The 20,656-nt window shown below is 48.9% G+C and overlaps 8 protein-coding genes across 8 annotated transcripts; 5 read left to right on the forward strand and 3 right to left on the reverse strand.

Annotated features, from left to right (window-relative positions):
• K444DRAFT_601583 (HET-domain-containing protein) lies at positions 1 to 2,394 on the forward strand. The gene is made up of 2 exons (XM_024878690.1): positions 1 to 458; positions 519 to 2,394. Exons 1-2 carry the CDS (start codon positions 71 to 73, stop codon positions 2,096 to 2,098), a joined length of 1,968 nt encoding a protein of 655 aa, XP_024728204.1. The 5' UTR covers positions 1 to 70; the 3' UTR covers positions 2,099 to 2,394.
• Positions 2,395 to 4,286: 1,892 nt separating this feature from the next.
• Positions 4,287 to 6,738, forward strand: K444DRAFT_636620 (uncharacterized protein; the record flags this gene model as incomplete). The annotated part of the gene is made up of 2 exons (XM_024884020.1): positions 4,287 to 5,901; positions 6,002 to 6,738. The coding sequence occupies 2 exons, from the start codon at positions 4,287 to 4,289 to the stop codon at positions 6,736 to 6,738; spliced, it is 2,352 nt and encodes a 783-aa protein (XP_024728205.1).
• On the forward strand, positions 6,735 to 7,200 carry K444DRAFT_620424 (uncharacterized protein). The gene has a single exon (XM_024881706.1). The coding sequence runs from the start codon at positions 6,763 to 6,765 to the stop codon at positions 7,132 to 7,134; it is 372 nt and encodes a 123-aa protein (XP_024728206.1). The 5' UTR covers positions 6,735 to 6,762; the 3' UTR covers positions 7,135 to 7,200.
• Positions 7,201 to 7,992: 792 nt separating this feature from the next.
• On the forward strand, positions 7,993 to 10,018 carry K444DRAFT_647514 (GMC oxidoreductase; the record flags this gene model as incomplete). Its single annotated transcript, XM_024885349.1, has 9 exons — positions 7,993 to 8,103; positions 8,137 to 8,208; positions 8,268 to 8,438; positions 8,498 to 8,627; positions 8,676 to 8,823; positions 8,859 to 9,124; positions 9,191 to 9,426; positions 9,457 to 9,661; positions 9,762 to 10,018. The coding sequence occupies 9 exons, from the start codon at positions 7,993 to 7,995 to the stop codon at positions 10,016 to 10,018; spliced, it is 1,596 nt and encodes a 531-aa protein (XP_024728207.1).
• A 1,900-nt stretch (positions 10,019 to 11,918) lies between these two features.
• K444DRAFT_601585 (uncharacterized protein) lies at positions 11,919 to 14,305 on the reverse strand. Its single transcript, XM_024878691.1, has 10 exons — positions 14,074 to 14,305; positions 13,906 to 13,933; positions 13,736 to 13,856; positions 13,561 to 13,576; positions 13,366 to 13,445; positions 13,202 to 13,220; positions 13,017 to 13,107; positions 12,779 to 12,907; positions 12,603 to 12,726; positions 11,919 to 12,457 (listed from the first exon to the last, which is right to left on the reverse strand). The coding sequence occupies exons 1-10, from the start codon at positions 14,282 to 14,284 to the stop codon at positions 12,083 to 12,085; spliced, it is 1,194 nt and encodes a 397-aa protein (XP_024728208.1). The 5' UTR covers positions 14,285 to 14,305; the 3' UTR covers positions 11,919 to 12,082.
• A 1,559-nt stretch (positions 14,306 to 15,864) lies between these two features.
• Positions 15,865 to 17,441, forward strand: K444DRAFT_228892 (uncharacterized protein). The gene is made up of 3 exons (XM_024871211.1): positions 15,865 to 17,102; positions 17,216 to 17,346; positions 17,407 to 17,441. Exon 1 carries the CDS (start codon positions 15,973 to 15,975, stop codon positions 17,023 to 17,025), a length of 1,053 nt encoding a protein of 350 aa, XP_024728209.1. The 5' UTR covers positions 15,865 to 15,972; the 3' UTR covers positions 17,026 to 17,102; positions 17,216 to 17,346; positions 17,407 to 17,441.
• Positions 17,442 to 17,684: 243 nt separating this feature from the next.
• On the reverse strand, positions 17,685 to 18,805 carry K444DRAFT_544364 (maleylacetate reductase; the record flags this gene model as incomplete). The annotated part of the gene is made up of 2 exons (XM_024876046.1): positions 17,685 to 18,232; positions 18,280 to 18,805. 2 exons carry the CDS (start codon positions 18,803 to 18,805, stop codon positions 17,685 to 17,687), a joined length of 1,074 nt encoding a protein of 357 aa, XP_024728210.1.
• Positions 18,806 to 19,092: 287 nt separating this feature from the next.
• K444DRAFT_601590 (WD40 repeat-like protein) lies at positions 19,093 to 20,600 on the reverse strand. The gene is made up of 2 exons (XM_024878692.1): positions 20,263 to 20,600; positions 19,093 to 20,204 (listed from the first exon to the last, which is right to left on the reverse strand). The coding sequence occupies exons 1-2, from the start codon at positions 20,525 to 20,527 to the stop codon at positions 19,192 to 19,194; spliced, it is 1,278 nt and encodes a 425-aa protein (XP_024728211.1). The 5' UTR covers positions 20,528 to 20,600; the 3' UTR covers positions 19,093 to 19,191.
• Positions 20,601 to 20,656: the final 56 nt, after the last annotated feature.

A 20,656-nucleotide genomic window follows, 5' to 3' on the forward strand; every position in this document is an offset into this window, starting at 1 on the left:
CTGCTCTTGACCTTAATCCTCTCCAGAACCAACCAACAACGTTTCTCTAATGATGTAAAGAGACGCCGAAATGCATGTTTCCAAACTCCACGAGAACATGCGGTCTGGCAAGCCATGCAAGCGATGTGTGGCTATGACCTCCACCCTTGATGGTCTTCGGCAGCTGGCTTCGGCAGATGGCTACGGACACTTCGATGTTGCAGATTTGCACCGGTCTGCCACCAATGGTTGCTCATGTTGCTCTCTGTTATATGGACTCTATATCCACCATGTGGAACCCTCCGATTCCAAATTGGATGCCCCTCAAGGAACTGGTTACTGGAAATTACGCTCTACCAATCAATTAGGGGTCAAGGAATCTAGAGATCGATATGAAAACCTCGACTACCACTTTATCCGTGATGAGAAAAGGTACTTCCCATCTTCATACACTCTATTGAGTGTTCGGACTTCTCCAGGTACATTGCCATTCGATTCGAACACTATTATAGGACATGCTGATGGAGAGAGCATTAAAGGAGACCCGGCTGAGAGGTTCATCGATGCTGCAAATTTTAGGGCACCCCTCAGAGCTACAGAATTCGAGAACCAGATTCGAGATCAGTTGAACGCATGCAATCACAGTCATGAAAAATGTCCAAAGAGAGAGAAGACCGAGCTCCCAGCTCGTGTGATAGATGTCCTTCCCAGTACACCAAGACTGTACCTGAGCAGGCCTAATGACCGCGCCGAATATGTCACCTTAAGTTATTGCTGGGGAGGCCCACAGGATCTCACAACAAGTACAGCTACACTTAACGACAGAAAATCAGCGATTCCGATATCCCTCCTACCTCCTGGCTTGCAAGACGCCATCTCAATAACACGTCTTCTAGGGTTTCAGTACCTCTGGGTCGACGCATTGTGCATTCTTCAAGACAGCATAGAAGACAAGGCAGCAGAGATCGCAAAGATGGCCGCAATCTACCGGAACGCATCAATGACAATTGCTGCGGCAAATACTTCATCTGTTAAAGACAGCTTCCTCCGAGACATCGTATTACCAGCAACTTGCCAACTTCCTTTCTTGAACCCAGATGGATCACCAGGCACGATCTCCCTAGGTGCCAGTGATATAGCACCTCGAGACCTTGAGCCCCTCAGCACTCGCGCCTGGACCCTCCAAGAATCCCTCCTATCCCCCCGAGTCCTCTACTTCGGAAACCGTGACGTGACCTGGAAGTGTCTCTCCGAAATGACCAATATCACAAAGGTCAACGCAGACTACGACGAGTTCAACACCTACGAGTACCGACGCCACCCTCCTTTCCTAGATAATTTCCTCTTCCCGGACGCGGAGATGTTCTCCAAAACCACGACACGAGATACCTCGGACCGGTTCATGGAGCGCTCAAAGGGGGGCTTGACACAGTACGGGGTGTGGACTTACATTATGGAAGACTACAGCCGCAGAAGCCTGTCAGTGCAAGCCGATCGTCTTCCCGCTCTGGCCGGTATTGCAGGCGAGCTTCAGAAGATGTGGCAGGATACACACATCGTTAGTATGTGGCGAAAATGCTTCCTGCAACACCTTGGCTGGAGAGCCTATGATGACCGCGGAGCAAAGCTAGCAACTGACTTCCAATCACCGACTTGGTTGTGGACTACTGCTGGGTTTCGAGTCCATGTGGAGCCGTATTTCAAGTTCGAATGTGCCCGAATCAGAGAAATTGATGTTCAACTCGCACCGCCAGATTCTTCTTTCGGAGAGATATTATCTGGTAAGATCATTCTCGAGGGAGAGGTTTCAACGCTCAAGGATATCGAAGAGCGTCAGACATCTTCTTGGGAACATGAGCACTGGGACATCCAAGAGTGCATTACATTGGATCGAGAACTGGGAGGTGAGGAAAACGAAGTCAGCTATGAGACTCGCTTCTTGCTCTTAGGGTGTTATTCGCAGCACCGCAGCCATGGCGTAGGCCTGATCTTAAAACCTTTTGGAGATGGAACTTGGAGACGGATCGGTTTAACGTATACACACGAGGATGATTTGAGCATGATGCCACTCATGTGGCCTAGAGATCGTTATCAACCTCAGGTAATCACAGTAGTTTAGGCTCTTCAGAGAATTTTGAATGGCAAGCTTCTGCTACGAACATTGTCGATTTCGGGGAGATAAACGCCGCCACCTGCGAGAGAGAGAAGCCAGACAAAAGTAGGAATTTCAGGTGAACCTCGGAATTCTTTTCCATTCTGTCGGATTATGCGGTTTCCAATATACATTACAGAGCGGCTCCTTGCTATCACAGTCTTTCTATTGTTGGTAATTTCCGAAAAGGTTGGATCGTCAAAAGCCCACTGCAGATATACCTCGAACAATCGAAGTCAGATGAATAAACGATGGATAACCACAATCAAATCTATGAATCGAATCCTAAAGTGGCCAAATCGAGGCTCAATATGCAACAGCAAGATGCAAGTTCATAGTCTCCCTCCTTCCAGATTCGCTATTGAGACTCATCCAAACTCCAGCAGGCGCTTCTACCAATCTTGCCAGGACTCAGGCCATTGTTATATTTAAGCTATTCTTCTTCGGTGCGTGGAATCAGCATCTGACTTTAACCAGCTGCAGTCTTCTCCCTACGTTGGGGGCAGAGATAAAATGAAAAGTCACGTGATAGAATCAGTTGACCACTGCAATAGAAGCATGACCCCGGATTATGGAAGCATAAGAAGATATGATCGACTGCGGTGGTAGAAAGAGTTGAGATGAAGATCAGTCGTGTGGCTGGCAAACTACTTATAGCTATTGTCCCAATTTATCCATTATTTATCAAACAGCCCCCAGTCCAACCTTGTGATTCTTGTATGCTTACCACTCAGAAGGAGCAGCAGCTCAGAAATTTCACCACTATAAACGATCGATGCGCTTTTTCGAATCGGGTTCCGTTGTCTTGCTGCTTATTACAAGTCTTCCCGATCATTCATACTCACAACCTTTTGTCCGCCTCTCACAGTTTGAGTGGCTATTGACGTAACGAAGCCTGTTGGGGATGGCTTTAACATTGAGGTCACTGTAGTTTGTGTATTTTGTGGTGGCTCTGTAGCTGGTAGGCAGGACGTGAGGTACATTGGTGTGAGAGTTTCCTGTTACCATTTGATTAGCAGTTGGCCAAAATCTCGAATTTAGAACTCACCGAACCAGACCAAAAATACGAACAAAACGAGTATCCCCAAATGTTCGACTCTACAGCCGTAGTTCTCTTGCAAGAAACATTTCCATTATATTGACATTCAGAAAAAAGCGAGTAAATTCTGGGCTGACAAGCACAAGATGTATATGATACGGCTGAGGTGGGTAGATATTTGTAGGAACATTCCGTTGTCTCGTGATCTGCACTTACGCAACTTTGATATAAACGGTTGCATGCATTGAAATCGTAGGTTGTGGTGAGTGTAGGTTCGGCGGGTGTAGTTATGGTTGTGGACAAACGGTCATCGCAGGCTGCGTGCCATCTTCGGACCTTGTCGTCGAATTGTGGATCGAACATGTGGGATTCGAGGCAGCGCATTACATCAGTTTTACAACTAAATAGAATAAATTAATTCTCATCGTATTTTCAAGTTTTTGGAAGTTTTCAACGTGTTCCCCTCTCATTTTAACTTGGGCCACAGGCGAGGCTGGCTGGGGGAAGTGAGTTTGCGCGCTTGACTTACTCGAAGTAGGAGGACAACATTTCCTGGGTACAATAGCAGTCCAATTTTTCCTCATTTGACGCTTTACCGTCGCATTCGTCCTCTTTTTCAGTCATTGCAATGCATCCTGACAGTTCCTTGAGATGGGAACTGGGAAGACACAGCTCAGCAGGTGGCACAAAGCCTCCCGCATTGGAGATCACAAAAAGGGTGGCGGAAACCAAGATGTAAACCAGGAGACTCATCATCCACTTTGAGTGTTGTTTATGATGGATGGATGATGTTGGGTTTATAGAGTGTGATCGAAGGCAGAAGTTGTTTTGCGAGCTAGCAGTCTTGAGTTAGGTGAGCGGGCGCTTAGAAGATCTTATCTGCCTGGTTTTGGAGTGCTATTGCTTCTTCCAGGCTGTGCTGCTTTTGCCAAGACGGCTCATCACAACTTATGGTGACAAAGGCACAACCAGTGAGACATGTCCAGTGGATTTTGCTTCCCTATCCGGGACTTCCCGCCCAGCCACCGCCACCTATATGAAGGAGAAGGCTCCCCAACATAAAATATTTTGTTCTTTGATCCTTTTGAGGTTATCTGTAGATCAAGTGCCTAAACAATGGCCGAACTCGCGTCCCAAAAGAAGAATATTATGCCAGCGCCTGGAATACCGGGCCCTCACACTTCAACTTCAACGTCCGCTCATCAGCCTAGAGAGCTTTATCATAATCCTTCGGAGAACAACAGTACCCTATCATTCCTGGATTCTGCTCCGACAATAGCAGACTCTGAAGTAGATCTGTTGGGAGAGGAAAGTGTTAGAGGAGATGTTGAATTGGGCTTAACCACAGCATCGACCTCGGGGCCTTCCCATCAACAAATCCCTGAAATCAGACCAGAAACATCTCGACCAGTTCCACCTTTTCGAGAACCACATCTGCAGATGCTTGATTCACATCTTGTCCTGAACAACGATGATTTGAATGTCCATGAGCCGAATGCCCACGAGCTGAATGTCCATGAGCCGAATGTCCAGCAGAATGTCCAGCCGAATGCCCACGAGCTGAATGTCCATGAGCCGAATGCCCATGAGCTGAATGTCCATGAGCTGAATGTCCAGCCGAATGCCGGGACAACTTCGAGAGAATGGAAATCCTGGAAGATCAAATACCTTTGGCTCTCCTTCCTGTTGATGATAACCATATCACTGATTGGAACAATTATCACACTCAATCTTATCTCCAAGAAGAACGGCGGTTTCGCTCCCCTGACCAGCTCCCCCGGGTTCCTGGCTCGAGACCCTGAAATAGAAAGAGCAATCTGGGCTCAAGGAATTCTCTACACATCGTTTCCGGCTCTTATCATGACACTTTATCGAACCATGTGGGAATCTACCGTGGCTGCATTTGCAGACAGACAACCGTATGTTGATCTGAAGAAGGATAGAGGGAGACCAGCAAAAGCGACAATTATGTTGGATTACAAAACCGAGCCAGCACTTTGGGCATACATACTGGCGTTCAAAAATAGGCACTACATATTAGGTCTGTGCATGGTATCTTCAGTACTTTTAGCGCTTTTGGTGGTTCCCCTCGTGGCATTTCTGTTCACGACGGATTCCTTCGCTTCGAATACGGTATTGCCGGTCTCGATTGTCACAAGCTTCGATCCTAAATCTGTCGTATCATATCCACCAGACCTGCGTCTATCATTGAACTCTGCCGCCGCAATGAGACTTCAAGATGGGCGGGGCCCGTCATGGACAGATGGCGAATTCGCATTTCCGAAATTCCTTCCCTCGATCAAGGTCGGAGACGGAAACGCAACGATCGAAACCACAGCGTACTCGGCACATATCGACTGCGAATATATGCCAGAATCGGATTACGAGAAAATTGTTCTTCCGCCAGGTACACCTGGATATCCTCCAAGAGTCACTACCTTTCAAGTTGCCGCAAATGATCGCGGGTGTGCGATTACGGGCACCATCAGCGTTACTACCGTCCCTGAATTCCCTGATCTCCCAGACATCCCTGGAATGCCTGGCCTAAACCCACCCCAGAATATCTTAAAGGCATGGCCGACGTTCACTTGCTCGGCTGATAGTGGATGGAGTCGACTCAGCATCTTGACAACACGATACGTTAACAGTTCAACTGGAATCACGAATTTCAGCTTGATCTCCTGTATACCTTCGTATCGGATGACTCCTGGAAACCTAGTCGCAACAACCAGTATGTAGCCTTTTGTAAATCCAAGATATATGCATGCAGTTCCTTATGAAACATTATCTGACTTCGATCGAGCAATCGTTAACTTTTAAAATCCCCTTAGGTGCCTCATCAGAACCATCACCAAAGAGCTTCACGCCACACCGATCGAACATGACGGAGATTAGACCAGAAGGGTTGTGGATGTACTTTGAACTCAACATGCCAGCCTTTAACTGCTTTGATATACTCCGCAATATAGACGCTGACGAGTTTATGCGTAACGTCTATACCCTTGCGGCGAAACAGCTCCCCATATCCCCACTACTTCCGGGAGCAATCATTGACGCGGCCTTGACACTGTGGTCCACGACATTTGCTGTCCTTGCAAGCACTGAGCTGTTCATACCTACCAGTGCGCCCCTGAATGGAACCGGTATTTACTCAGAAGAAGTAAGCCGCTTGATCGTTGTTTCGCCTATAGCATACATCATCCTCAGCGTTCTAGCTCTCGTGGCTCTGCTGAATATTTCACTATTCTTCTACGCTAACCAGGAGTCAATGCTACTTGAAGAGCCGGTGGGCTTGGTGAGCGCAGCAGGTATTCTGCATCAGAGTGAAGTGAATGAGATAGTTGATAAACTGTTCAGAAAGCCGAGATTTAATGGTAAGGTGACAGCTGCTATGAAGCGAGAGGACGGGTTTGTGGAAGACCGTTACCGCTTTGGTGATCAGCAGAAGAAGATTTATCAAATTCGTGGTGAAGGGAGGCCTCCTAAGAGTCGGTGGAAGCGGTTGGGCGAATGGGCGAGGGAAACAATAATCTCGAACCCTTTGGTGGATAGAATTAGGAGGCTCTAAAGATCTAGAATAGGGATATAATTGATGTCATGGCAGTACAAATCTATAACTTTACGTTACCGAGCAACTTTCACGACAACAGCCCTTTCCCCGATCATTCATCACCCTGGTTCACTTTTCTCCTCCATACCTTCAAGGGTAGTGGTCCCAGATGCAAGTTCATGGTCTCCCTCCTTTCGACTTCCCATCCCGGATGTGGCAGCCCGAACTCATACCACCCTAGCGCACTCGCCAGCACTACTGTCTGCTCCAAATATGAGATTCTCCTCCCAATACAACCCCTCGCCCCAGCAGAGAAAGCCACAAAGTACGGCTGAAGAGGTTTTCCTTCATTCCCTCTCTGGCTTGAACTTCTCTGGCTCGGGAAAGATCTTCTCGTCACGGTGTGCGATATAGGCGCTTATGGCAATGGTAGTACCTCCTGGAATGAAATCTCCATTGATGAGCCACCCTTCTTCTGGCGTCACGCGTGGAAGCCTGTGTGCCGTTAGTGGGAAAAGTCTCATGCTCTCATTGAGGCACGCCCGAAGATAGGGAGATATTGGACTTTGTCGTACGAGATGAAAGCCCCAAATACGGAAGGCCGTAAGGATCACATGTGCCAGCGCAGGTCGGAGGTACAGCATATAATTTGGATTGGTGACTCTACTTGGAGCGGGTCGACTAGGAGGAAGCAAACTCCGGAAACCCGGGCGAAGTTCTTCTGAATGCAGCATTTTTCTTGAACTCAGAGCGGCCCGGCTCCCTGTCTGTGGGCTTCGTGGTGTCACAGTGCGTGCCGATGGCGGGGTCAATCACCCCCTTAACTGTAGCTCCACATCGACAACCTCCCCAAAGAAGACTCGGTTACAGGGTGAGCTCTCGGGGAAACAGCACTTGCGTTACCTGCACATATCGAATTTCGGTTCCAAAGGCTGATGTCGGAGAATCGCTTCTTCCGGCTGGCGCAAGTCGTCTGGGCAATGGAGAGGTTCTGCAACGTAACAAGCACCTGGATCTTATCCCTGATTCTGCCGCCAGGGGCGCCAGGAACAAAACTTCAAGATGCGTCCAACTCTTCTCTTCGCCGCCTTGCTGGCTATTCGAGTGAGTGGTGGCTCCCCCACACATCTGGGCAAGTGTCACGTGCTACGCACAGGCCACACAGATATATATATAGCTTCTTCCCCGCTCTTAGGGCACCATCATTCCTTCAGATACACACCAATATACACCTATTTATCCCCACAGCCCCTTCAGGCCTTGACAGCAAGTATGCTTGAGTCATCCAACCTGATGTTGCCTCGAACAACCTACAATTTTATCATTGCTGGTGGTGGCATTGGAGGACTCACAGTTGCCATCGACTGGCCGAAGATCCGAACAGTTAGCTCCTAATTGTTCAATTTCAATGGACAGGCTCTGATTTTTCTTGTAGCATCTGTTGTGATCGAGTATGGCCCAATTAATAAAGGAGAGCCATACATCCTGGTGCCGGAGAATGGGTTCCCATCTTTTACCGGTGGAACGGCATTACGAGCACTCCGCAGGTCCACCTCAACAATGCGACGTACTCAGTTCTGATAGGACAGTGTATTGGGGGTGGCTCTACTGTTAATGCAATGTTTCTTCAACGATGCCCTGCTGTGGATTATGATTCTTGGGAAGCATTGGGAAATCCAGGATGGGGATGGAACTCCCTTCTGCCATACTTCAAGAGAGTAAGTATATATTCTTAGGCTTTTCTTTTGTTCCATTCACTAAGACTTACAAAATGTAGAGTGAAAACTTCACTGCCCCCAATCCAGCATTTACTCAACAAAGCAACATCACACACAGCACAATGTCCATGGTTTCAACGGCCCAGTGCACGCAAGCTATGCCCCATACACTTATCCCGGAAGTGGCGGGTCCAAGACCTCCACCATTTCGGGTTGATGCTAATTGATCTCTATCAGGTCGCTTTTGGAATGCAGCACTGGCTCTAGGCATTCCCATAGACCCGGACCCAAACAGCGGGAAAAACACCGGGCTCTTCACTTCTTTGAAGGCTTTGAATGCCGGCACTGAGACTCGATCATATCTAAAGCTGCTCATTATGATTGAGTCAGTTCCAGACCCAACTATCACCCCTTACCTAGTACTGCAGTCAGTAAAGTTCTGTTCAAGGACAAGACGGCTGTGGGTGTGGAGTATCGCCTTGTTGGAACAAATCAAGTGTTCAGTGCCACTGCATGCAATGGGGTCATTTCCGCAGCTGGCGCTGTCCACTCGCCACAAATCCTGCAGTTTTCGGGTGTGGGACCGAAGGCTTTGCTGCAGAGTCTGGGTATTCCAGTTGTTCTTGACCTCCCAGGCGTGGGAACGAACTTCCAAGACCAGCTCAATATGCCAGTCACTTACAATTGTGAGCCAAATTAACTCATACTACAGAAATGAGGATGTTATTTACTGATCCTTCTTCGAAATTTAGTCACGTCCAATGTCTTCCCCAATGCGGACTCGCTGCAAAACAATGTAACCTTCTTTGCTGAACAACTTGCACTCTACAACTCTGCTCACCAAGGAGCACTCACCCTTACAGCGCAAACTGGGAACAACATCGTATCTCTTTATTTAAAAGAAACCACAAGTAATTGGAAGGCTCTAATCGCACTTGCTGCGTCTCAGGATCCTGCATCACTCCTTCCACCTGGCAGCGACCCAACAGTGATTAAAGGCTACGCTGCTCAATGACAGCAAATCCTTCAGTTGTATATTTCATACAGCTCAGCTATCGGTAGCATCAGTTGGAACACAGGTGCAACGACATCAGTGTACCAAGTCAAGCCCCTTAGCCGAGGAACCATCAAGATCAACTCTACCAATATATTTGACAACCTACTCGTCGACTTCGGAGCCCTGACCGATCCCACAGACATCGAACTAGTCCTCGCACTGATCCGTAAAACCCGACAGATCATGGAAACACCCTTCATGCAACAAACTTGGCCCTACCGACTTGACTCCCGGTGCGAGCTTGACAACCAACGACCAGCTGACAGGAGGAATTCGAGCACAGATAAACCCACCAATTGCGCATGAGTGCTGCACTCTTTCAATGGCGCCCTTGAAATATGGCGGAGTCGTTGATTCGGACCGGCTGGTGTATGGTCTAAAGGGGCTGAGAGAGGCAGATGTCAGCGTATGGCCGTTCTCCCCCCCAGGAAGTGCTCCGTCAGCTACAGCCTATGCTGTGGGGGAGAAGGTGAGTGACCCGGTCGTGCGAGAAAGTAGACACATATGGCTGACCTTTAAATAGTTGGCTGACCTTATCAAGGCACAGAATGGCATTTCGGTCATTCCACTTTCAACGTACGTATAGAAAGCGCCTACAGATTACGGTGGCGCCTATGAAAAGTTGGAATGGGCACATGAGCAGAAGATGGGTGGGTTTATCTAGAAGTATAATAAAAGCTGTCTATTTGCGCAATGTCACACAAGCTTACATTGTCCCGACGAAAGCTTGTACTGGGAAAATATTTTTTAACGGCAAGTCTTATCGAGCCATAGCACAATGTCTGGGTTGATGTGAGCCGTGGCAAAGGGTGATGGCATTGAATCCTTTACCATCTCATCTAATATACATTCGTTCATCTCAATTTCATTCGTCCATTGATTAGGGCGATTACCCTGCTGGGCTCTATCTAGTCAGTTTCAAGTCCTCCTTACGGCCGGTATTGGCACGGCATCCCATTTTCGTAAAACTGTTCAAGCCGAACAATCTGTTCCTCTATGCGAAGTATAGTTGTCTATCCGCATGAGATCGCTGACTGGCTGTTCCTGCGTTTCGTTTCAGGCTATTCCCAACCGCCATTCAGCACCCGAGGATCGTAAAGTGAGGCACTCAGCCTCGTGCCGAACCCTGATGTACCGAAAATAACTTTGGAAAGCTTATGTACGTACCAAAGAAGAAATATATAAATATGCCCCTCTTGGCGAAGGGTTCCTCTTTTTTTCTCGCACCCTCATCGCGCATCCAGAATCATACTGTCGCCCCTGAATCGCTCACATTAACCGAGCGATCACTCAATACGCACACGAACTCTAACCCCAACCCCCGCTCCCCTTTCACAATGCTTTCCCTCAAATTCATCCTCACACTGGCGGTCCCGCAATTTCTCGCCGCAGCAGCACCTATTGCGGACGCACAAGGGGGATTCACACTTGTTCCTGTTGTGGGAGGCGGAAGCGGGCTTCTCAACACACCCACCGGTGGACCGGCGAGCATATATACGGAGATCCAGAGTCTGCCTATCGAAGTGGAGCCAGAGGTGAAGTTTGAGGGCTAATTTGAGAATGGGAGGATGTGGTCTCTGGATGGACCGGTACACGTGTCACAACGTTTGAGCAATCTCAGTGCGCTTTCAACGTCATTCAGCCCTTCGTCTTCGGGACTTGGACTTGGTTTGCTTTGGGCTGCCTGCGAATCAATCCTTTTATTCTCACTACTATTACTTTCGGAATTTAATTCGTCGATATCCCTCCCAAGCAGGAAGCTTATTACCTGGTTGAGGTCAGCAGTGGGAATGTCAAGATCGGCTGGCTCCATATTTGCGAGAATTTGGCATGACTGCGCCGAGCACGCAACGATTTGAGCACGCGGGTACAGTTCTTATCTGGGAGAAGTTGGTATCTGTAAGGGCGGTTTTTCTGCAAATTCCATCTGGCGGGACCACTCCAGGAGTGTGACCGCTTCTTGTTTAGGGAGGGAGATCGCTGGCGGCCTCGACTTTCGCCAATCAGCCCGCCTTGCCGAGAAGAAAATAGCAAGTCCTCCATTCGCGCGCAAAGCTCTATGAAATTAGGGTAATAAAATCAATTGCAAATCTTGGGAGTTCTGGGATTGTGACGAAAGAGGTCTTGTAATGTACCCAGTATCAATTAATGGCGTGATTTGCGCATTGTGGAGCGAGGAGTGAGGAGCGAGGTAATTATGAGTTTGGCTATGTTTCTCGCCTGTGACTGGTAGCGGTTGGAACTCATGGAGCCAGGTGTAAATCAACAGAAAATGCTGCCATTCATGGCCAGGGGAAACCGGAATTACAAATAGAGAGTTTCTTTGCTTCCTTGCTAGTAACGACTTGCGAGTGATTTTCGATGAGGCCACTTCAGCGATTAGTTCACTATCGATTCTCAGAAACTTCTTGGAACTCCTTCAACACAACAACATTTCATACTCCAGTAGCAATAAAGAATGATCAAATAAGCTATCAAAGTATATCTCTGCTAAGAAACAACGTGGAGAAGCCTGAAGTCCCAACTACTCCATCCAATTCATAACTCACTAACCCTTCAGAGAATCAAAAATGCCAAGAACAGAACTTCAACATGAGCTCTTAACAAGCACTTCCTGGCAACTCTGGGGGCCGGGGAACGGGCTCGTACAAAGTGTATCACAACTTACTCCCGGCGCAACAAAGACCCTATACTCCTGTCCTGGAAACGCCAACCTGAACTGCTTCGGATTCGTCGGCGCCAACCCATCAGCCCGATATCCCGCTCTACAGGCACAATAGTCATTTCCGCTCGGAGTGTTGATACAGCTCGTCGTGATCGTACACTTGTTGAAGAATGGATTCGGGTTGCAGGTCTGGCAAGGGCAGGTATCTGATGTGGCTGGAGGGCCAGGAGGTGTGCATTTGTGGCAAGTCTTATCGCAGTATGATTGAAGTGAACCATTATCGGCTCCGTCATCACACTAAGCACTGAATCAGCATGTATAATTCTTGAATTGTAAAGGGAGCTCAGGGACCAAGGAGCCAACAGGCGAGGGTATGGCAGCTCCCGAGAGGCTCACGCGCTCTTAAACAGAAAGCGATAATTTAGTATGAGAACAAGCTTACCTCTTCTCCTGGATCGATGTGGCCATCGCCACATCGAGGAGGAGCTGGTTTACGCCAGGTGCAGTCGGTTGTGCAATTTGAGTCAGGTCCTCCGTTTATGAAGCCCTGGTCGCACTCCTCGGGACTAATTTAACATTAGTTAAGAGGGTTGAAGAGGGGCAGAAGGAAATTCTCACTATTCTACGTTGCCGTTTCCACAGCATGGAGGGTTGGGGTGCCCAACGGGCACAATCCAGGTGCAGTTCTTGCTACAGCGTGACTTTTCGCTGCCATTCAAATCGCCATCATCGCACTCCTCAAAGGGGCTGGACCGAGTTAGAGACTCTTGCCAAAGAATTCTAACATAAAAGCACCATGAGTGTTGACTCCTCGCGGCAGTTCACGGGGAAGATCAAACTAAATATTGAAACTTACTACTCCGTCACACCATTACCGCAAGAACAGGTTCGCCACTTGCAATCTGTTCCGCATTTGTCTTTTGGTCCATTATTGGGGCCATCGTCACCTGTGCCTCAGATCAGCACAGCTTCAGCACCAGGAGAAGTGATAAAGTCAATTTCAAGGGAGATTGGCTGTTTGATTTGAGAAGGGGCACATACATTCTTCGCCTGGTTCAACCTGGGACCGCGGCTCTCAGATTAGCATTGCTTTAATGGTAGTATTTTGAGCTGCTAGTGTCTTTGAGCAGTGGAGTCTCTGTGAAGGAAATCCCCAACTAGCGATACATCTGACGAAGGAAAAACGCTCAGAAACTGAGACTTACCACACCGTTCCCACATTTGTATTCGCACGTTTGCAAAGTACAATTGGCGGAGCAGTTTGCTCCTGGTGATCCATTCAAGACTAAGGCGAAATCAGTACTGCAAGCCCTAGAATGCACAGAAAAGCGGGCATTGTGTGGTCACGTGATCATCACAGACCAAGAGGACTTGCTTGGGAAACTAGGAATGCAGCTTACTATATCCCATGTCACACTGGACAATATTGAAGTCAGTATTGCACGGCAAGTGAGGATGGAATCGGGGGGTTGGAAAAAATGCCTCGCGGGTTCTTCACTCTGAAGATAAAGTCCCGAGGGTAGACAACTCGCAAAACATTGAAAGATGAGACTCATGTTCAGAAAACAGACTTACTTGCTCCCCTGAAGCGTCATCCAGTATCCCGTCACCACAATAACCGCAAAGCTTGCAATCTGTGGTGCAGCCGGAGTTGTATTTGCCATTAGCGTTCCCTGCGTCACATTCTTCTCCGTCCCTGTGTACAGATCAGTATGAATACAAGAATTCTCGGAGAAGAAGCTTACTCCTTGATCCCATTTCCGCAGACGGGAGCTTCACAGCAGTTAGCCTCATAATATTGTAAATAGTCCGAAGTGATTGAGAGCTTTGGGGCTTTATTGGCCCTTGGGACAGGTCCCAAGCTCTCCGTCCTCATTGGAAATGACGGTGACTTGAGATGAGAATAAGCTTACTACAAGTGCAATTCTTAGAGCAACCAGAGTTCCAAGCACCATTGAGTTTCGGCCCGAGATCACATTGTTCGAAAGGGCTTTGAACAATAGAATCCCCGCAAACGCCGCCACAGCCATCGCACTCAGCTGTCCGAGTCGGATGGGGTGCTAGGACACCAGCAACAACGAAGGATCCGCCCGCAAAGATAATAAGAAGATATGAGCTCTTCATCTTGCTTGAAATGAAGAAGACGGGACAATTGTTCAGGTAATTAATGATGGTTGCCCAGATGTGAAAGGGCTTGACTTTATATCTTGAGTTTTCACTGAATTTGAGAGCAAGCTTCCAATGAGTTAAGTTTGATAATTCTTATATTATGAACACTCGTCCCCCAATGCAGACCAATAAGAGGTCAAGGGCAGCTCTGTTCGTAGCTACTTGGTCATTTCAAACCATTCCTCGGGTCGGGTGACACGACTCGTCTTCAAGATTATACGATGTACGCACTCTGAAAGTCTGCCACCTTAGGGAGTTTGCTTATCCCCGAAAGTGTACGTGAAGAATAAAGGCAAAATGACTGAAAGGTCGGATGATACGGAAAACTGTCTCCCTCTCCCCCGCCCTCACCATCAAATCGATGCGCTTTACTTCAGCTCCAGCTGGACTGTAGGAATCTGAGATAACTTTTCTCGGGCCATCTGGTTGTCATGGGTTGAAAGCCTCCTCCCCGTGACATAAAGCAGGATCACGGGATACCCGAGGAAACAACAGCCACGCCCCATGAAAGTCAAACAGCAAACAACATCAACCCAAATAGCAGGCAGAGATCGCATGCCCTACTGAACACTGGCCACAGAAGTGGTTCGAAGGAAGTGGCTGCATACTGAAGGTTCGATCGCCTTCTGAGCCTTGCAGGTGCTCAGAATCCAGGGTCCAGCAGTTGACCGCTCGGAAGTCATGCGCCTAACATCCGATGGGTGCATCTCTCCAGATGTTGTGCATTGTGTCATCTCATCTGGGGAAGTCCGAGATGATCGCCCTCCAGGTGCCTTCGTTGGCTGTAGAGATCAGCCCAGAAGGAAGAACGAAGCTGAAAGGATCTCTCACGTCAGATGAGGCTTCCCATCAGGAGGTCGTGAGGGCTTGGAGAAAGGTTCCGCCACTTGGCATGGTGACTCGACCCCAAGTTTGCATGCGGTTTCCAATTCATTGAAATCTTTAAGCTTAAATTCGACACGAGAACAGAAGAAATGTTCGTCTCGTGTGGTCTGTCAGATGGAAGCAGATCGTGGTTGCCCCATTGCGGGTGATGTTTCGCGGGGAATTCCCAGCGGATGCGCATGGCCGTCCCGTAGCGCTACTCGTAGCCTCAACGGGCACCGGTTTCTCACTGCGATCATTTCTCGATTGTCAGCAAACCACCACCACGCCAGCCACATCTCCTGAGCCTTTCTTCGAGGTGTGGCTGCCAACTAACGCAGCCCCTCTTTCACATGCTCTGGTATGACAACTGATAGAGGCTTTTCTTCTGAGGCAGATCCCAAAAGGGGCCCAGCTGTCGACGATCCCGTCAGCTCAGCATTGGAGGGTGTCACAATGTCGAGAATATGCAGCATACACGCCCGCAGGACCTTGACAACTCCATGCCAAGGTCTCGTAAAAGGCTGATGCTGAGTCAAGGTCAAAATTGTCGAGTCTTCCATGTTGGGGAGGCGTCACCAGAAAATGAGATGGCGGCTGTCTTCTGACAACCTACAATTCCTGACAACGGGTCCAGCAGCACATAATGACCAACCTGCTCGTTTGCCCTGCCTCAAACTCCAATTAAAGAGTTCAGCCAACAGTAGCAAGCAACGACACGATTGCAGTTGTACAATATACTTTGTTGTTGAACCGATTGTCACGTCACCCGAACAATCATGGCTCTCTTATCTTACATGCTGCGAGGCGCACATCCCTCAACCCCGACTCCAACCCATAAACACCTTAGGAAACGACTTCGCAAAGCACCACCAAGGGTAACATCAACCCATAGCCTTTATTCCTGCAAAGGAATTCTCAATGTTGCCTGGGCTCGATCTTGTCTGGACTTCTTCAATCCTGAAGGGTGTTCGTCTGTGGCCAGACGGGAGGACAACGGCAACGAGAAGACGGCCAGCTCCATGCATACCGGTTTCCTCCCGGAGAAGCCTCAAGCAGATTCTTCAGAGGACTCAACCAGCAACTACCCAGTCGAAGAAATGGACCGCGAACATCCCAGACGGTTGAGAGCCAAAACACCAGTCTTCGCCGTTGGGCAATTGGAAAGAAACTCAATGATCCGGCCTTTCGACAAAGCGCAAACTCTCGCCGAGCAGTATCAAGCTTTACTTCCACCGAGAGCGTTCACGCCATCCCTGCTCAACCACCCACAACTCACACCAAAGAATCTCCACAGACTTCGGAAAACCAAATGCCAGCTAAGCCTCCGGGATCTCGTCAAAGAGCAAGAGCTTTCGAACAGGGCCCACTCGGTAGCCTACTCGGATGCGGAGACTCTTGTCGGATCCGAATCACCCACCTCACAGCATTCACCAACAGATGGAGAGTTTGAGAAAGTCAAGCTTCCAATAATCAATCCTCACGACCAAACTTTATCGGACCCGTTGGCAGCATTTGACGACGATATTGGACTCAAGATTTGCGTGGATCTCCTAACAAACGAGCTTGCAACGGCGCTTTTTCGACAGCACCCGGCAGAACGTCAAGACAGAGCATCTGGACTTCAGATCCTGCTCATGATTGAAGCATACGAGGCAATTCAGAAGAACGTGCGGCAGCAACTTTGCGATCTTCACGTGACACGGGAGATGAAAGATCACGTGAACTCCGTCGACAAGATCTTGAGGTACTGGCTCAAGGTGCTCTATTCGGTCTACGATCATGCTCAAGAGAAGAAGCTTCAGCAACAGGTTGACGGGGATCAATGGTAACTCTGTACTTCACCTGAAGAGGGTCACGAGACAATGCCGGCGCCGAAGTCGGGAGTTCCAGTCCAAATTCTAACAAAGTGAATTCAACCCTTACTATAAATTCTCTACGATGATTTCGTTCTTCCATCTCTTCTTCTTTCCAACACCATCATCGAGACAAGACTACCGATCGGGTTTCTCAGACCAACAGCCATGGCACCCAAACCAGCTCTCAAGCCATTCACTGTCGACACCGTCTCTCTTTACGCCCGCCACCACCTCAAGTTAATCTGCCCTGACCTCTTCCAAGATGACTTCTCATCAGACATTTCCATCCCAAAGGTAATTACTCAACCCTTTCCGGTGTCGTTACAGCTCGCTGACCCTGGTCGCACCACTTAGACCAAGACGAACATCGAACATCTGACCGAGTTCACATCAATTTGGAGCATTGGAAAGAAACAACCGCCTTGACTGCTCCGATCAATTTGGAACTAAAAAGAAACAATTACGTTGAATGCTCCACCTCCATTCGGAACCGTGAAGTAAACACTTACTTTGGTTGCTCCAGGAGCTTCACGCAAGCTGGGAACACTGCGTCTCTTTTCAAGATGCAGAAAGTAGAAGAGACATAGGTCACAATGATATGCACAATATATCTCATCATATTAGTTCAGGACTTACAAATCCGCCCTCGCCTCCTCGCCAGCCCAAGCTCTTCGCAACAGCTCCCTTATCGGCTTCTCCTCCACCGGCCTCGGATTCCAATACGGATTCCCAACAGCAATTTCCGCCGCCTTATCGACATCCTCTTCCTTGAAACCAAAATCTTTGAGCCCTCTTTTTACATGGAGCTTCTCTAGAAGCAAGTTCAACCCTTTGATAGCATCTCCATCACTCCCAGGTAACACTTCTGCAATTTTCTTTATCACTTCTGGTATATTCGGTGCATTGTATGCTAGAGCGTGAGGAAGGATGATTGTATGTGTTTCGGCATGAGGCATATTGAAGGATCCACCGAGTGTATGGCAGAGCTTGTGGTGTAAGGACATTCCGACTGCGCCGAGACAGGTTCCGCAGAGCCATGCACCGTAAAGTGCTTTTTGACGGGCAGGAGGAGAGGAGGGGTCGGATACGATGTCAGGGAGAGACGTGGAGAGGGCTGAGATACCTTCGAGGGCTAGGAGGTTGATTATAGGGTTTGTGTTGCGGGCGTAAAGTGCTTCAACTATGGGGGTTGAGTATTTGTCTTCTGGGGAACAGGAAGAGCCCTACCTGCATGCGCAGTCGCATTTACACCACTTGTGGCGCTCATGCTGGCTGGCAGAGTCATGGTAAAATCGACATCATAAATCACCGTCCCAGGCAGGATCTTAGGATCGCTTCGAGTGGTTTTCTTCCCATCTTGGGTCTCTCCAAGGATTGGAGTCATTTCCGACCCCGCATAAGTAGTTGGGATACAGATATGCGGAAGCCCGGTCCTTATAGATATCGCCTTCCCAAGACCGATCGTACTACCGCCTCCAATAGAGATGACCGAATCTGCATTTACTGATTTGGCGTATGCTAAAGCCTTGTCTGTGACGTGCGAAGGCGTATGCATCGTTGCCTCCGAGAAGACACCTGCCTCCTTGCCATTGAGTAGGGTCTTCAATTGCTTCATATGATCGACTTGCTGAGGAGTAGAGAGAAGGAGGGGTCTTGAGAGCTTCTGTCGAGAGACTTCTTCGGAGAGCTTCGAAATCGTGCCACTGCCAAAGATCACTCTGGCAGGTGCTGCGTTGTATTCGAAGGCTTCCATGTTGAGGGTATTTTCAGTGTGATCTGTAAGTCAGTTGATTGAGTATGCTTCGTAGAAAGTTAGTAGCAGATGTGGGGGAATTTGTAGATATAGAGAGGATGTGTGTCGTCCTCCCCGTCCGGTTGCAGATCGGCAGATGTGGGGTATTCTTTACCCGCCCCTTTGGTGGGGTATCATCACGGCAACTGAAACATTTGGATTGAATTCCTCCCCACATACTCTGAAGTATGTCTGGGAGTTTATATAGGATGTGCCACGAGTTCAAATGTTGTGGACGAGGCTGGGTAAGGCTGACGAGAGGAGTTGAATTTATTCCAGCCCTTACAGATAACAAGAAATCAAGACTTCGTGCTATTTTATGGAGCATGCTCAATTGACTCCGGGTATCATTCCAATCCCTTGAATCCAAGGATACCGTTTCCAGACTCCTTCTTTCCCTTAGCTTTCCTCCGCTTCTTCCGACGTTTGCGCTCTCCTTCCTCATCACTACTATCCTCAGCATCCGCTTCGTCGCTGCCATCACTAGCACTCCCATCAAGTGTTCTCTTCTTTGCCGAAGTTTCTCCTTCGTCGGAATCATCCTCGTCCTCGTCCTCGTCGTCCAATGTCAATTTTTCTTGCCAAACCTTAACAATCGAACCACCACCACTTATCAACCTCCCACCAACATCAAACCCTAGCCCAACCACACCTTCAACTTCATCGTGTCTCAATGTCTCCCCAACAATCTTGTTCGGCCCCAATTGGACAATTCTGATCGTGCCATCCCCAACGCCAACCACCACATTCTTCCCTCCATCTCCCACACCCTCAGGCATGACAGCTAAAGAGTCCAAGCTCTCACCGCCACCTCTGCCCACATCCACATAAATCCTCTCGTCCTGGTCGTCCCAAACTCCCCTCTCCCACAATGTCAGAACCCCGTTAGAGCTTCCTACCAGCACCTTCTCTCCCTTACTACGGCCAGGTTTCGAAGGCAGACCACCGACAAAAACGCTGCTGAGCAATTCTTCTTCCTGATTTTCACTCTTGACCAAAACACCTCGTCTGAGATCTGTCACCGCCAGTGTAGTTCCTCCAGTTGTAACCCACTGCTTGCTAAACCCACTCGTGCTTGCTTCAGTCGGTGGAAGAGGTGTAAGAGAAGAAATGTAGTCTTCATGTGGATGGTGTGTTTGGCTGGGCTTCGAGCTCAACGTGGAAGGGGCGCGTAAATCGAAGATATGAAGAGCTGCTGAATCCGTCGCGAGGAGGAGAGTTTGAGGAGACAATGCGTGAAGATGAGTCGGTGGATCAGCGGAGCCCGAGGGGCCGAACGGGACGAGTATCTTGGATACAACTTGGCCAGTGGATGAGGACGCTGCTTTCAGAAGGCCGTCTGTACCTGCAGAGTAGAGAACTAGAAGCCAATTGAGTCAATGGGTGTGCTAAATTCGGAGGGCTGGGCCAATTGGTACCTTCGCCATCATTGCTGTACGTCAGAGTCCGACAGCTGCCTTTATGTCTCCGCGTACGCCATTCCGTATCGATTGTGCTCGTACCGGTCGAAAGTACACTGGTATCACCATCCTCATCGTCGCTTGAAGCTCCAGCTACCAGCGGCAGTCGAAAGGATTGAACATGGCCGCCAGAGAGACCAACCGCGAGAATGGGCTCCTTTGGATGGAGAGCTTGAGTGAAAAGCTCAGACGAGAGCGGGAGTGTGCAGAGGTTCTCGAACATTGCTGCTGTCAACAAGACATGATCGAATGGATGGTTGGTGATGCAGCTGAAGCTCTCAATTGGCCCTGGAAAGTTTGGCGAGATCTGGGGAAATCTCGCAGCCTCGTCTCACCTCAAGCTCTTCTCGCT

Source organism: Hyaloscypha bicolor (assembly GCF_002865645.1).
Source record: "Hyaloscypha bicolor E unplaced genomic scaffold K444scaffold_182, whole genome shotgun sequence".
NCBI classification, from domain to species: Eukaryota; Fungi; Ascomycota; class Leotiomycetes; order Helotiales; family Hyaloscyphaceae; genus Hyaloscypha; species Hyaloscypha bicolor.